The following is a 14,520-nucleotide window of genomic DNA, read 5'->3' as shown; positions in this document are numbered from 1 at the left end:
CTATATTTGAGACCCATAACCTACTTACACTACCATGTTTATATATTTATGAAGCTTCAGTTTTCGTACATCGGCACTTAGAATATTTCAAAATAAATGAAAATCCACGGAAAAGAAATAAGGCTCGGTTATGTCAAACGCACTATAAATTAAAACAGTCATTAAAGCACCTCATGCCATGTGCGTTAAAATATATAACAAATTAGATGAAGGTTTAAAAAACCAAACTACTCGCAATTTTAAAACCAATCTCTTTCGCTGGCTGTGTAGTAAAACATTTTATTCAGTACATGAATTTCTCGCTAATAAATTATAATCATTGTCTGATATTCTAATATTACGAGTAATGCTTGACTTTCTTTTAATCTATAACTATTCTATTTTTTAATTATTATTTATCGTGTATTATGTACTCTGACGTAGACTAAATTTCGTTTTGACATGTATAATTTTATGCTTATTTCAAATTTAAATTGTATCACTAAATTAAAACAATTGTATGATTGTGGGTAAGTAATATATACTCAAACAATCATATAAATTGTAAAATTTGCGCGCCATTTATATGGCAATACACTGTGACTTTATATTTTGTATGTCCATCTTCTATATTTATTAAGTATATTAAGGCAAATAAAGTTCATTTCATTTCATATAAATGACAAATCTTATCTCCATAATATCCTTGTGATTATTAAATAATTTATTTTGATAAGGATATAAGTTAAGTAGCATAAATAATGACGCAAACCTAAGTATATAAAATTAATAATTTTTAAAACACAAAAGGTACTATATCTGCTAATATATAGAAGATAGATATATGGTGTCGCGGACTTTTTTGTAGAACTTTTAAAGATACATAAAGCCTCCATACATTAATTTCAGTAGACTCAATTTTAGTAATAATTGACTTGTGGTAAGTGAGGAGGAAACAATGTTTGGGATTCTATTTTATTTAAATGTATTATATTTTGTTGTTGATTATGCAGGATTATTGTTAATTTCTTAAATCAAATTCTTCGGGTTAATCAATCAATCAATGGGTTTGGGGTTTTTTGGGGACGGGAGGTCTTTTGGGGTTGGGGGGTCTTTTGGAGTTGGGGGGTATTTTGGGGTTTGGGGGTCTTTTGGAATTAGGGGGTCTTTTGAGGTGAGGGGGACTTTTGGTTTTAAGGGTCTTTCGGGGTTAGGGGGTCTTTTGGGGTTAGGGGGTCTTTTGAGGTTTGGGGGGTCTTTTGAGTTTGGAGGACCCAGGTTTACAACTAAGTACTAAGTATACAAAAAGTGTGGTTACAACTTTTTGGTCTTTTTTTTCCGTCTAGCCCCCTTTCGCAACTCGCGATATGGAACTTTCGTTCGAATAAAATACTGTTCGTTTTTCTGAAATACTGTTTAATAATGTTCATAGACCGGAATATATTTTTATTCTTGTAAAAAAACTTGGTAACCCTAGAGCTCGCTCGAGCTTACCTACTTTTTTTACACTACTATATATACTTTATTTCTTGTAAAAAAAAAGGTAGCAACCCTAGAGCAAGGTAACGACGCATGACGTCATCTTTTTTCGAGTTTGCATCTGGCTTCATGGAATCATAAGACGTTGTTACGTCAAAAACAAACGCTGGTGTGAGCACTTCGTCATCTGTGCAAAAGTGACAAAATGACAAAATGTCATCATAAGGAAAACAGGCAAAGATGCTTCTCTCAGCTCAGCTTCCTTACTTATATAGCTTTATAGCTCTCGCCTTTGGCTCGAGCTGCCATATCGCCTCGGCTGTAATTTTCAACTTACCGCACTTATATCATACGGTACTATCATTACCTCATAACTCAAATATTCCAAACCGCTGAACGGAGTTACTGAATTAACATATAGTTAGATTCGTGTTGGTAACCCAAGTGTTCTTAAATAGGTGAAGTAAAAAAAACCAACACGACGACTGTGAGACGCTTTAGCCTCGAGGTAAATATATTTCTTTTTTAGAATATTGCAATATGGGTACCAAATTCATTTATTAGTCCCTCTTAGTACTCGACTGACTGCTGGACCAGGCGGGAGCGCAAGAACTGCATCGGAATAAAAAACACTTTATAAAAAAACCTTTTATTTTAAAAATAAACAAAATCTAAATACTTCATTCACGCAAACAATTTGACTTATCATAACTATTAACAGAGAGAAAAAAAAATATATAGCAGGTACGTATGTACAATTTTTAATTAGAAATGATTAGGTACAGCGCGATGCAAGCTTCATGACGTCACGGAAACGCTGCGGTCGTCGCTACTCGCAGCTCGTACATAAGTACGCTAACGTCGAGCCGCCGCGCCGACGTTACCGCTGATATATTTATTGTATTATTGTATTGGGCACGTTGTTTTGAAATGTCATAAAGGTTGCATCGTACAAAAACGAAAGACACGCGGACGCAGGAACTGACAGGGCCTAGCGTCGTCGTGTGGAGGGTTCTAAATTGATTTTGTTCACTAATTAACTAATTAGCTTTCATTCCGTCCACATTTATTAAAATAAAGCTATATTTTGTAGGTGAGAAACGCATTAAACCTGTCGTACGTTAGCTAGCGACGCGACGTTTGATAAATACGAAACAAAACAAAATGATATATTTAAATACTACCGGCATATGTGTATGTGTATAACTTAGGTAGTCTATACATTGCCTAGACAATGTATGATTTACCTGGGGCGTTCTGGAAACATATAAATTAATATGATTGTTCATTATATGCATACATAACCTAGGTCATCTACAAATTGCCTACGTATTGTATGTGCACCCTGCACCCAGAGTAATGTTGTGTAACATTACTCTGGGTGAACAAACATATGGCGTGTATTTCTTATAAATGTTTTAGTTATTTTAAATTTAAAATTAATATACTTAATGTTAATTATTAGTTTTAATTTATATTTTAAGTTAATTGTTAATATGTTTTTGTTGCTGTTGGCTCAATAAATAATAAGTAAAGTTTATCTAACTAAATGGGTTTATATCAAAACGAGAAGGTCTCTTGTCGGCGACCGGAGATGTACGACCACGCTGACGTTCTTGTTCCAATTCATTGATTGTGGAGCAGACGCGGCGCTAGCGCGGCGAAACGATCGGTGGTGTAACGCGAACAAAGTCAGCCAATTGTCGTCATTTCATTTAGTCGTAGACAGGCCAAAGATACGTCAGCACAATAATATAAATAATATTGTCTACAACACCGAGTTGTGTGTTCGAAGTGTAAAAACATAATTGAGCATGTGTGCGGTGAAGCCAGTGGAGTCGCCGAGTTCGGAACACTTTTTGCGGTGATTTTGTAGCCTTGTAGCCTTGTAGCCTTGTAGCCTTGTGTACGTAACGTATGCAAAAGTGTAAATCATTGTCTAATATAGTAGGCATACTTACTGTAAAAAATATGTGTTTTTAAGTATATTTATTGTGTGGGTGGCCTACGTCGTAGTTTGTTCCTGGCCTGTCTCGCTAGACGTTACTTTTCTATCAAACTATACTCGTATTCAACGATTTAATGCGGTTATAAAAGCTCTTTACAGAATCGTTGTTTCGTAGTTGTAATCTGATCGTCGGGTATAGAGCTCCGTAAAATACCTTTATGTTGTAGTTGAATGGTGTAAACACGGTCAACGACTTCTAGTTTAGTGAGTAGAAGATCTAATCTACATTCATTTTACTCAAAAAATTATAGACAATTTCTAGTCCTTATGTATTACAAACATTATTGAATATTGTTGGTCAATTAGTCTGAGCGTATACTGTTATAGTGTGCGCTCATCTCTACTCTACTGTATTTGTTTAACTGCTATATATCTCCTGCTGTATCGTACTCGTCCGTATCGTACTCAATCGTCATCGACAAGGTGTCCGCGGCCGTGCAGTCAGCGCGCGCGCTTGCCGGCGCGCAGGCGGCGCCGCGCGGCCAGCAGCGCGCCCGCCAGCGCCGCCAGCAGCAGCGCCGCGCCCGCCGAGCTCAGCGCCACGGTCCGCAGGCGCGCGTACCGCGGCACCGCCAGCGCCGCGCCGCCGCCCGCGCCCGCGCAGCGCACCGCCGCCCAGTAGCGCCCGCCCTCCTCCAGCGCGCGCACCAGCGCGTAGTCCGACGGCGCGCGCTGCACCGCCAGCAGCCGCCGCTCCGCCGCGTCCTCGTACCAGCGCAGCTCGCAGCCCGCGCCCGCGCCCGCGCCGCGCCACAGCACCAGCGCGCCCTCGTCCACCAGCCGCACGCTCACCTCCAGCGGCTCCTCCGCGCCCCACGGCGCCGCGGCGTCCGTCGCCGGCGCGTCGGGCGCGTCCGTCGCCTCGCCCGCCTCCTCCTCCGCCTCCTCCGCCTCCGTCGCGACTTCGGTGGCGGCGTCCTCGTCGAGCGCGGGCCCGGCGGCGCGCGCGAACACCGGCTTGCTGAACAGCCCGTCGCCGACGTGGTCCTGCGCCAGCACGCGCAGCTCGTACTCGACGCCGGCGCGCAGCCCCAGCAGCGTGGCGTGCGTGGCGCCGCGCGTCAGCACGCGCTGCGTGCGCCACTCGCCCGCGCCGCGCTCGCGGTACCACACGGCGTGCTCGGCGTCCGCCGCGCCGCCGGCCGCCCAGCGCAGGCGCAGGCCGCCGGGCGCGGGCGCGGCCGCCAGCGCGTGCGGCGCGCGCGCCGGCGCCGCCTCCACCAGCAGCTCGCTCTCGGCGCGCAGCTCGGCCGCGTCGTTGCTGACGCGGCAGACGTACACGCCGCGGTCCTCGGCCGCCACGGCGCCGAACGTGAGGTTGCCGCCGCTGAGCCGCGCGCCGGCGGGCAGCGGGCGGCCGTCGCGCCGGCTCCAGCGCACGGCGGGCGCGGGCTCCTGCGCGCGCGGCGCGCACGGCAGCACGGCGGCGGCGCCCGCGCGCGCCAGCAGCAGCGGCGGCGGCGCGGCGGCCAGCGCGGGCGGGCGCAGCACGCGCACGCGCACGCCGCGGGACGCGCCCGCCGAGCCCAGCGCGTTGTACGGCGTGCAGGAGTACTCGCCGGCGTGCGACTCGTCCACGCGGTTGAACAGCAGGCTGCCGTTGCGGCTGTAGAACACGCCGGGCACGTTGTAGGGGTCGAACAGGAAGCCGTCCTTCTCCCAGCGCAGGTTGGTGAGCGGCGGGTTGGCGCTGAAGTGGCAGTCGAGGCTGGCGGGGCGGCCGTGCGCCAGCAGGCGCTCGGCGGGCGCGTGCGTAACGCGCGCCGCGTACTGCACGTCGAGGTGCGCGGCGGCGCTCTGCGCGCGGCCGTCGGGCGCCGACACGCGGCACTCGTAGCGCGCGCGGTCGGCGGCGGCGGCGCGCAGCAGCAGGCTGCCGTTGGCGGCGGGCGCGGGCGCGGGCTCGGCGCCGCGCAGCCACTGCACGCGCCAGGCGGCGCTGGCGGGCGCGCACTGCAGCTCGGCCCACTCGCCCTCCAGCACCGTCACGTTGGTGGGCGGCGTGGCGATCAGGTTGCCTCCCGCGCCTGCAAGGTCCGCGGAACCTGACTGCGACGAACTTTGCGATCCGCCGTCATCTCGCGTCGAGATTCATCTAATCTCGACCCGGGTCGAGTTATACCCAACGGAAAAGAAAACGTAAAGGTCACCCAACGGAAAAGAAAACGTAAAGGTCACCACTGCAACTGTGAGTGGCCACATATGAACAGTATACATTATGTTCGCGCGCTAAATTCATATTCACGAACTGATGTACGGAGAGGACACAAGAGGACGCCTGTAACTCCCAAAACGTCAAAGAGAATACAAGTCGACTTTCAAGGCGAACAAAAGGAAACGGACAATCTTTACAACGTGTACAAATGCTAACACCTTAAAACATATGAAGAATTAGTAAAAGTATTATATTGATTGTCACTTAAAAGTGTTACGAATTCAAGAAAACAAAATAAACCAGTTAAAGCGAAAAGTATAGTATTTTCTTATGTGCAAACCTACACATTACATATATTATACTCTCATCAGTTATTTAGTCGTGTAATATGTCAAATGAAAGTGTAATATTTCTTATCATTTATAAATAACAGGTATAATATTTATTATCAATACTATACATCTGTATAGTACATATTATATCTCTACATCTGTAGGGAGGTCAATTCTGTACATGAAATTAAGGTTGCCTGGAAGAGATCGCTACTATATAAGCGATAAGGCCGCCTTTTGTATTCTACTTTTTCTTGTGTTTCTGTTTTGCTTGTTTTCTTTTATTTTTGTGGTGTACAAATAAAGAGTATTAAATAAAAAAAAAATAAAAATGAAATATATTTCCAAAATAACTATCAGTGATTAGTGATCCTTATTGATGCCAAAAAAGCAATCAGTAAAATTTTTGAGTGTCTGTTTGTCTCTCTGTCTGTATGTTCGTTATAGAAAAATAAAAAGTACTCGACGGATTTTAACGAAACTTGGTACAATTATTCTTCACACTCCTGGGCAGGTTATAGTATACTTTCATCACGCTACGATTAATAGGAGCAGAGCAGTGAATGGAAATGTTGGGAAAATGGGAGAAGTTACGGCATTTTTACAGCGATACTACTGGTGTAAGGGCTGGATTGAAGAGGTCTAAGGGCGGACGAAGTCGCGTGCGTCCGCTAGTAAATTAATACAATTCGAAAACCGGATCTTATGCCTAGTTCGGACTACTTTAGTAATTTAGTCGAATACGAACAATTTTTGAATTTGCCGCCCAAAAATTGTTCGTACTCGACTAAAATACTAAAGTAGTCTGTACGGCCTATAAGACTAAGTATATTTTATTATGGGTGCGTGAGTGCGTGTTCGTGCGTGCGTGCGTGCGTGCGTGCGCGTGTTTGTGTGTGTTTGTGTGTGTGTATGTGTGTGTGTGTGCGTGTGTGTGGGTGTGTGTAAAAATTCTCATTACCTTATATCTTCCAAACTGCTGAACGGATTTACGTAATTAATATAATATCGTTCGACATTCGACGCTATAGACTCGAGTTGAGAAAAAATGTTTTTCGAATACTGCAATATGTGTATCAATTATCCTCATTCTGAGGATTTCAAGATATCATGATCATGTTAAAAAAATATTACAATTATAAAAACATACTTCATTAATTATTAAGCGGGCTAACTTGTTAGAAGGAGGATGAAAATCCACACCCCTTTCGGTTTCTACACGGCATCTTACCGGAACGCTAAATTGCTTGGCGGTACGTCTTTGCCGGTAGGGTGGTAACTAGCCACGGCCGAAGCCTCCCACCAGCCAGACCTGGACAAATTAAGAAAATCTCAATCTGCCCAGCCGGGGATCGAACCCAGGACCTCCGTTTTGTAAATCCACCGCGCATACCACTGCGCAACGGAGGCCGTTTTTCTCCAAGGCCCCATTTATCACTTCACCAAAATTCATCTCGATTGATTCAGCGGTTTAGCCGTGGTGGAAAGATAACAGACAGACAAACGGACAAACTTTCGCATTTATAATATTAGTATAAAAGTATGGACAGTATGGATGTACTCGTATTTCACTACTTACGCTAAATTACGGACTTCTAGTAGGATACTAAATAATATATAAGCTGTACCTACTGCGGACAGACAGACGGACATAGCGAAACTTAATCAAACTATAAAGGTTTCGTTCCTATATCGACTACGGAACCCTAGAAACTCCCTCGCGGGAGTAGACTACTGCATGTAGGGGCAGCAGTCGCACCGGTGTCTTTACTCTGCCACAAGTATTGTCTACAGGAGAGGACAATGTGTCGTTTGCTCAGTCAATTGACCGAGTGGCCGAGTGGACACAATGATTGTCACAACTCACTCAGTCGTGTAGTCGCATTGTAGTCGTGTGCGCCGGTAGGTAGGTATAACGAAATGAGGCCGGTGTCGTAAACAGCGAAAATGTTCACTAGGTTGCTCATGGCCAAATTATCATGTCGAGAACGTAGAAGCTACCGGGAATAATATTATGATTATGAGATGGGTACCTCGAACGAGTCACCTGTCGAGCGTGTCATCGCCTGGCTGCCGGGTACTGGGTAGGTATGGGTAGGTATATCGTTTCCGTTGTTCTCAACTTACTGACCATAATGGCGAATACTCGCACAGCACATGGGCAATTGAGCGCAGACACAACAAAGTAGTCAAGTAGTAAAGATGCTCGTCGGTGTGGTGCTCGCGGATTTGATACACATTATTTAGCAATTTCAAATATTTATCACTAGCGGACGCCCGCGACTTTGTACGCGTGAAAATTGATGTAAATTTTAACCCCTATGTTATATTTTTGCAAGTTTTTTAAAGTATCATAAATAGTCCACTAATGTTACATTTACAAGTGTACCTTGAAAACTGAAGGAATTTCCATACAAACTTTGAACTCCTAGTTCACCTGTTTTTGATTTTATTTTCGCGACAAAAAGTATACCCATCTTCATATTGTGGCATCAGATCTAGCCAAGTAATAAAAAATATGGATTGTCAGACAAACAGGCAAACAGACAAAAATAACAAAAAAGTGTTTTGGGCCTCAGTATCGATCATATTATAATGCTCTCCAACAAAAACTTTCAAAATATATTCAATAGCGGACCTGTTCAAGCTTCGCTTTTACTTATGTGCACTACTTCCCCACCCCTACCCCTACCCTACCCTTCCTTTACCTTTCATGTGCGTCGGTGCGTCAGTGCCCACCATCTACGTCGAGGTAGTAGAAGGTGCCGTTGTTGCGAACGAGCGACGTGTGGTTGGTGTGTGTGTGTGTGTGTGTGCGTCGGTGCGTGAGTGCCCACCATCTACGTCGAGGTAGTAGAAGGTGCCGTTGTTGCGAGCGGGCGGCGTGCGGTTGGTGTGTGTGTGTGTGTGTGTGTGTGCGTCGGTGCGTCAGTGCCCACCATCTACGTCGAGGTAGTAGAAGGTGCCGTTGTTGCGAACGAGCGACGTGTGGTTGGTGTGTGTGTGTGTGTGTGTGTGCGTCGGTGCGTGAGTGCCCACCATCTACGTCGAGGTAGTAGAAGGTGCCGTTGTTGCGAGCGGGCGGCGTGCGGTTGGTGTGTGTGTGTGTGTGTGTGTGTGCGTCGGTGCGTCAGTGCCCACCATCTACGTCGAGGTAGTAGAAGGTGCCGTTGTTGCGAACGAGCGACGTGTGGTTGGTGTGTGTGTGTGTGTGTGTGTGCGTCGGTGCGTGAGTGCCCACCATCTACGTCGAGGTAGTAGAAGGTGCCGTTGTTGCGAGCGGGCGGCGTGCGGTTGGTGTGTGTGTGTGTGTGTGTGTGTGCGTCGGTGCGTCAGTGCCCACCATCTACGTCGAGGTAGTAGAAGGTGCCGTTGTTGCGAACGAGCGACGTGTGGTTGGTGTGTGTGTGTGTGTGTGTGTGCGTCGGTGCGTGAGTGCCCACCATCTACGTCGAGGTAGTAGAAGGTGCCGTTGTTGCGAGCGGGCGGCGTGCGGTTGGTGTGTGTGTGTGTGTGTGTGTGTGTGCGTCGGTGCGTGAGTGCTCACCATCTACGTCGAGGTAGTAGAAGGTGCCGTTGTTGCGAGCGGGCGGCGTGCGGTTGGTGTGTGTGTGTGTGTGTGTGTGTGCGTCGGTGCGTGAGTGCTCACCATCTACGTCGAGGTAGTAGAAGGTGCCGTTGTTGCGAGCGGGCGGCGTGCGGTTGGGGAAGCTGACGCGGCAGCGGTACAGCCCCGCGTCTGTCTCGCGCACGGAGCTCACGTTGAGCGCGCCGCCGCCCAGCACGCCGCCCGCGCCGCCCGCCCCGCCGCCCACGCGCCGCACGCGCCCAGCCCAGCGGTCGGCCACGCGCGGCTCGGCGTCGCCGCTGTACCACGAGAAGATCACCTCGCCCTGCAACGAGAAGCGGTCGGCGGTCGGCGAGCGCGCGGAGGTAGGTCATTCCAATTAGCGCGCTTCCTGCCACTTCCCGGCGCGAGACGTTCGCGCCGCGGCTTCAATTGCGGCCGCGCTCAATTAGCGCTCGCGCGACGAGCGGCTCGTCCCACGCGCCCGGCGGCGGCGGCTCGCACCAGTGGCCCGCATCGTGCGGCCCTGGCCCGCCGGCGCCCGTCACCCGAGCCGAGCTGGTATTGTAATGGCGACGAAACCGCTGCGGTGAGCGGACCTTCGGCTATTTCCGCGAGCGATGCGCGGACGCGAGCGCAGCTCCGACTCCTTCCTCGTTCTCAACTCGGCGTGAGTTCGTTCCGTTTGTTTGTCTTACGGTTGAAGCACAATCTTCTCACTCCCGGGGATGTACAGTGTACAGTACAGTACAGTGGGTACTCAGAGATCAACAGGGTTATTACGTATCGCAATGTACCATTCAAATAAAAACCGTGATAGCCCAGTGGATATGATCTCTGCCTCCCATTCCGGAGGGTGTGGGTTCGAATCCGGTCGGGGGCATGCAACTCCAACTTTTCAGTTGTGTGCATTTTAAGAAATTAAATATCACGTGTCTCAAACGATGAAGGATAAACATCGTGAGGAAACCTGCATACCTGAGGATTTTCTGCCAATCCTAATTGAGCCAGAGTGGACTGTTGGCCTGACCCCTCTCTTTCTAAGAGGACACTTGAGCTCAGCAGTGAGCCGAATATGGATTGATAATGACGCGGTTTTTCATCGTATTTTTGTTTTAGCAATCATCTAATATTGTGTTTTCAACGAAATAATATAATTGTGGTAATTTTACGTAAAGTGGCATTAGGTAGTATATTAGTGGCAGTAGCAAGTACCAACGTTATTTTAACGAAAAATCGTTATTGTCGTTATAAAAATCATTATCTTTATTAAAATCGTTAAAACAAAAATCACTGCCACTTGAAACATGACGTAGTTTAGATCATTTAGTTGAAATAACTATTTCGATGAACACAAAAACGAAAACCGATGGAGTGGTTTATTATTTGAATGGTACACCGAGTTACATAATAGGTACGGCCGCAGGAGTCAGATTGACATCGGTAGACAACACGAACCCATCTCGCTGTGAACACCACTCGGGCCAACAGAACGGACCCACTCGGAGCACGACTCTGTTGGACAAGAGACTATCTGCACGTTATACCGTCCGAGCAGCGGCGGGCGCCAGCGCCGACGGACGTACTCACGTCGTGGTCCCACTGCAGGTGGTACGGTATCTCGATGCCGAAGGGGAAGTCCAGCAGGCAGTTCATGACGGCGTAGCCGCCCACGCCGGCGCGCAGCCGCTCGGCGCCCGGCGGCAGCAGCGCGCGCGCGCCGCTCGCCCACAGCGCGCACGCCGCCCACAGCGCCCACGCGGCGCCCATGTCGCGTGCGAGTGCGGCCGCTGCCCAGTGGCCACTGGGCGCTAATTGTCCCTCGCCGGCCGCCGCACGTACCGCCGGCGCGACCTTGCGCGGTGCGCCGCGACGTGATTCCTTTGCGTGCCCACGTACTCGCTCGCGTACGTGCCGCTGCCGCTGCAGACGCTGCGAGCTGATGTCTGATGTCTATTCAATTTAACGATTGATAACCTTTGCTTGTGACACGCACAATAAACAAACAAACAATCGGAATTCTATTCGGTACCCCGCGCCGCCCGCGCCCGATGCCACGGAAGGTACCTGTGAAGGTCCCGGCAAATAAGTTGAACCAAAATGACTGTTACGTACTGTATGCACCGCGTACAATTATTATGTAAATGTAAAAAAGAGTTATAAATTGAGAGCTCCGTGGTTGGAGCTCCAAAAAATTATTTTATTTATTTGTCCATCTTGCCCCCAAAAAAGTGACCTTCGTATTCAAAAATTTGGGAGTACCTATAAATTTATTACAAAAATGTTCAAGTAAAAAACTAAGCTTTGTATTTTTTTCTAAATTTTTGATTTGATATTTTTCGAGTAACGGGTTTTCTCAGTTGTTGTCTGTTTTGGTAAATAACTTGAAAACTATTTATTTCAATATTAAAAAAAATACATTAAACATGCTTTTATCACGCTCTTTCAATTGATGTATCACACGATGCAGTTTGCACAATGCAAACGGTTTTTTTTCAACTTTTCATCTTGCCTCCCATAAGTGCCCCTATATTTAAACACCTATTCGCGGTACACCTCTGCGTTTGGACACAGTAGATATAATAAGCAGTATAGTAACTCGGCCGTATTTTTGAAATAAATACCTACAGCCGCGCGGCATGTAAACATGTGATAGGGCTGCCCGCGTGCAGCATTTTAATTACATTTGCCAACTTTGAGTTTCCATTTAGTTTTGTGATTGTACACTTTTTTTTAAATAGACAAATAAAATACTTTGTAAATTGTAGTAAAATAGGAAGTGATCAATAAAATGCGTGTTGTTTTTTGATTGATAGATTTAAATAAGGCTGATACTGATCAATGATTGAAGGACCTACATATATTTATTTTGGTGATGCCATCTAGGTATTACCACACACTAGGTGACGAAATAATAAAAAACCGGTCAAGTGCGTGTCGGGCCACGCGCAGTGTAGGGTTCCGTAGATTATGTTAGCACTTTAATCCCTTATGTAATGCATAAAAATACCGATAACGATACCCCACACTATAGAAGAAACGATAAAAAATTGATCCTGACTTGGCATGTAGGGAAGGAACCACAAAAAAAAATTGAGATTGACCGGGTTCGCTAGTTTACTAAAAAAATCTGGATAGGTATATGAATGTAAAAAGAAAACCTCTTTAATATTATTTATTTTTGGTAATTTACTTTTTTTTTCATGACATTGTCACATTTTAAATATTCGATACATTATTATTGACTTAACAGCAAAACATTAAAATTTTTATTAAAATATAAAGTAGATGTAAATAATAGCTTTGAATGTTGTTTTTATATTTTATTTATAGGTAAGTTTTAGTTTAGTATTTAATTTAATTATTTAATGTAAAACCTAATATTGTAAATAACAATTATATTTTATTTATAGAAACACAAACAAGCTTTTATTACTACTATCACATTCATGTGAAATAATTATCATTATAAAACAACATTTATGCAACTATTTTACGAAAAATGGAGAAACTGAGGTTTGATTTTGAAGTAAAACCAATAAGTGATGGAAAATCAAACGCAATATGTGTAACTTCGATTGCCACACCTGATGATAAAACTTTCAGAATACCAGAGGAATATCAGCCGGTAAATCTCCACCAAACAATTTATAATACTCCAAACTTTACTAAGGTAAAAAAATCCTTGAATAAAAGATACCAAACGAGAAAAGTCTGGATAACCTTAACTAAGGAAATAAGAGATATTTATTTGGATGCGGAGCAAAATGTACAATTTTATGATTTTTATCTCGAAGAAATTCTAAACTATTCTGAAATTATACCTAGTTCACATGGAGTACTAGAAAAATTGTTATGAAAAATGCTTGAAGAAAGACAAAACAAACCTGAAAATCAAAATTTAGGGAATATTGCAAAAGATTTCATGATTGAAAAATTCAATGGTAGAAACTTAAATGCTTATCAATGGCTAAAGGATTTTAATAAAGAATGTGAACGTTTTGACATAAAGGAAGATATAAAGAAAATTAAAGTTTTAAAAAATTTTATGGAGCAATCTAGTGTCGATTGGTATAGTTGTATGATAATGAAACATACAATAGAATCAGAATGGCACAAATGGGAAAAAAGTTTTTGTGAGACATTTGCAAGCAAAGGATTGTCACCCATTAGATATGCTCTGTCCTTTAAATATCAAACAGGTTCATTACTTGCATATGGTTTAAAAAAAGAAAAACTTTTACTGGAAGCAAGGAAATCAATTGATACTGAAACACTTATTGACCTTATAGCGGTCGGATTACCGAATTATGTGGGGGATCAGATTGATCGAGCAGCTTTGAAAAGTACTGAGGATCTTTATTATGAAATTGGAAAATTAGAACACCTTGTAAGAAGGAATAAATATGACAATAAAAACAGTATTTGCTCTGACATTAAATTAAATAAAAAGGAACAAACAAAACCATGCCCCATATGTGTGAAAGAAAAAAAGGGGAAACGTTACCATTTAATGGAAAATTGTTGGTTTAAGGATAAAGATAAAACAGGAGTTGTTAAAACTGTAAATAACTCTGAATTGGAAGTTGAACTGAATGAAGAGAGTCCAAAAAACTAGATGTGCCACCATTAATAAAAGTAAAGTTACTATTGAATGATTTTAAGCATTTATTTATATATATATTTTTTTTAAATTATGCCTTTAGAATACAAAATATTAATCAAACTTTATAAAAATAATAACCCACCAATTGCGAGGCTTTTTTTCCTAGTCGTCATAATGGGGATGATGACTAGGTTTGAATATATTGATTTTTATGATACATTCGGGTAAATAGTGTCAATGTTAACTAATTTATACATAAAAAGCAAAGATTGTCTGGGTATTTGCAAAATAAATGAGATTATAAAATTTCAAAATCTATTAAAAATATTTTATCGTAATTAGATGAAAATTCATACAGTTTTAGCTTCCTTACATTAAATGTGACATTTTTTA

General features: G+C 44.6%; 1 protein-coding gene across 1 annotated transcript; it reads right to left on the bottom strand.

Moving 5' to 3' along the window:
* Positions 1-2,091: 2,091 nt before the first annotated feature.
* Positions 2,092-12,227, bottom strand: LOC128198371 (protein borderless). The gene is made up of 3 exons (XM_052883472.1): positions 11,112-12,227; positions 9,603-9,846; positions 2,092-5,493 (listed from the first exon to the last, which is right to left on the bottom strand). Exons 1-3 carry the CDS (start codon positions 11,289-11,291, stop codon positions 3,908-3,910), a joined length of 2,010 nt encoding a protein of 669 aa, XP_052739432.1. The 5' UTR covers positions 11,292-12,227; the 3' UTR covers positions 2,092-3,907.
* Positions 12,228-14,520: the final 2,293 nt, after the last annotated feature.

The sequence above is a fragment of the Bicyclus anynana genome, chromosome 9 (assembly GCF_947172395.1).
Source record: "Bicyclus anynana chromosome 9, ilBicAnyn1.1, whole genome shotgun sequence".
NCBI lineage: Eukaryota > Metazoa > Arthropoda > Insecta > Lepidoptera > Nymphalidae > Bicyclus > Bicyclus anynana.
The sequence above is the reverse complement of the archived record's forward strand: the minus strand, read 5'-3'. Positions and strand labels throughout refer to the sequence as shown.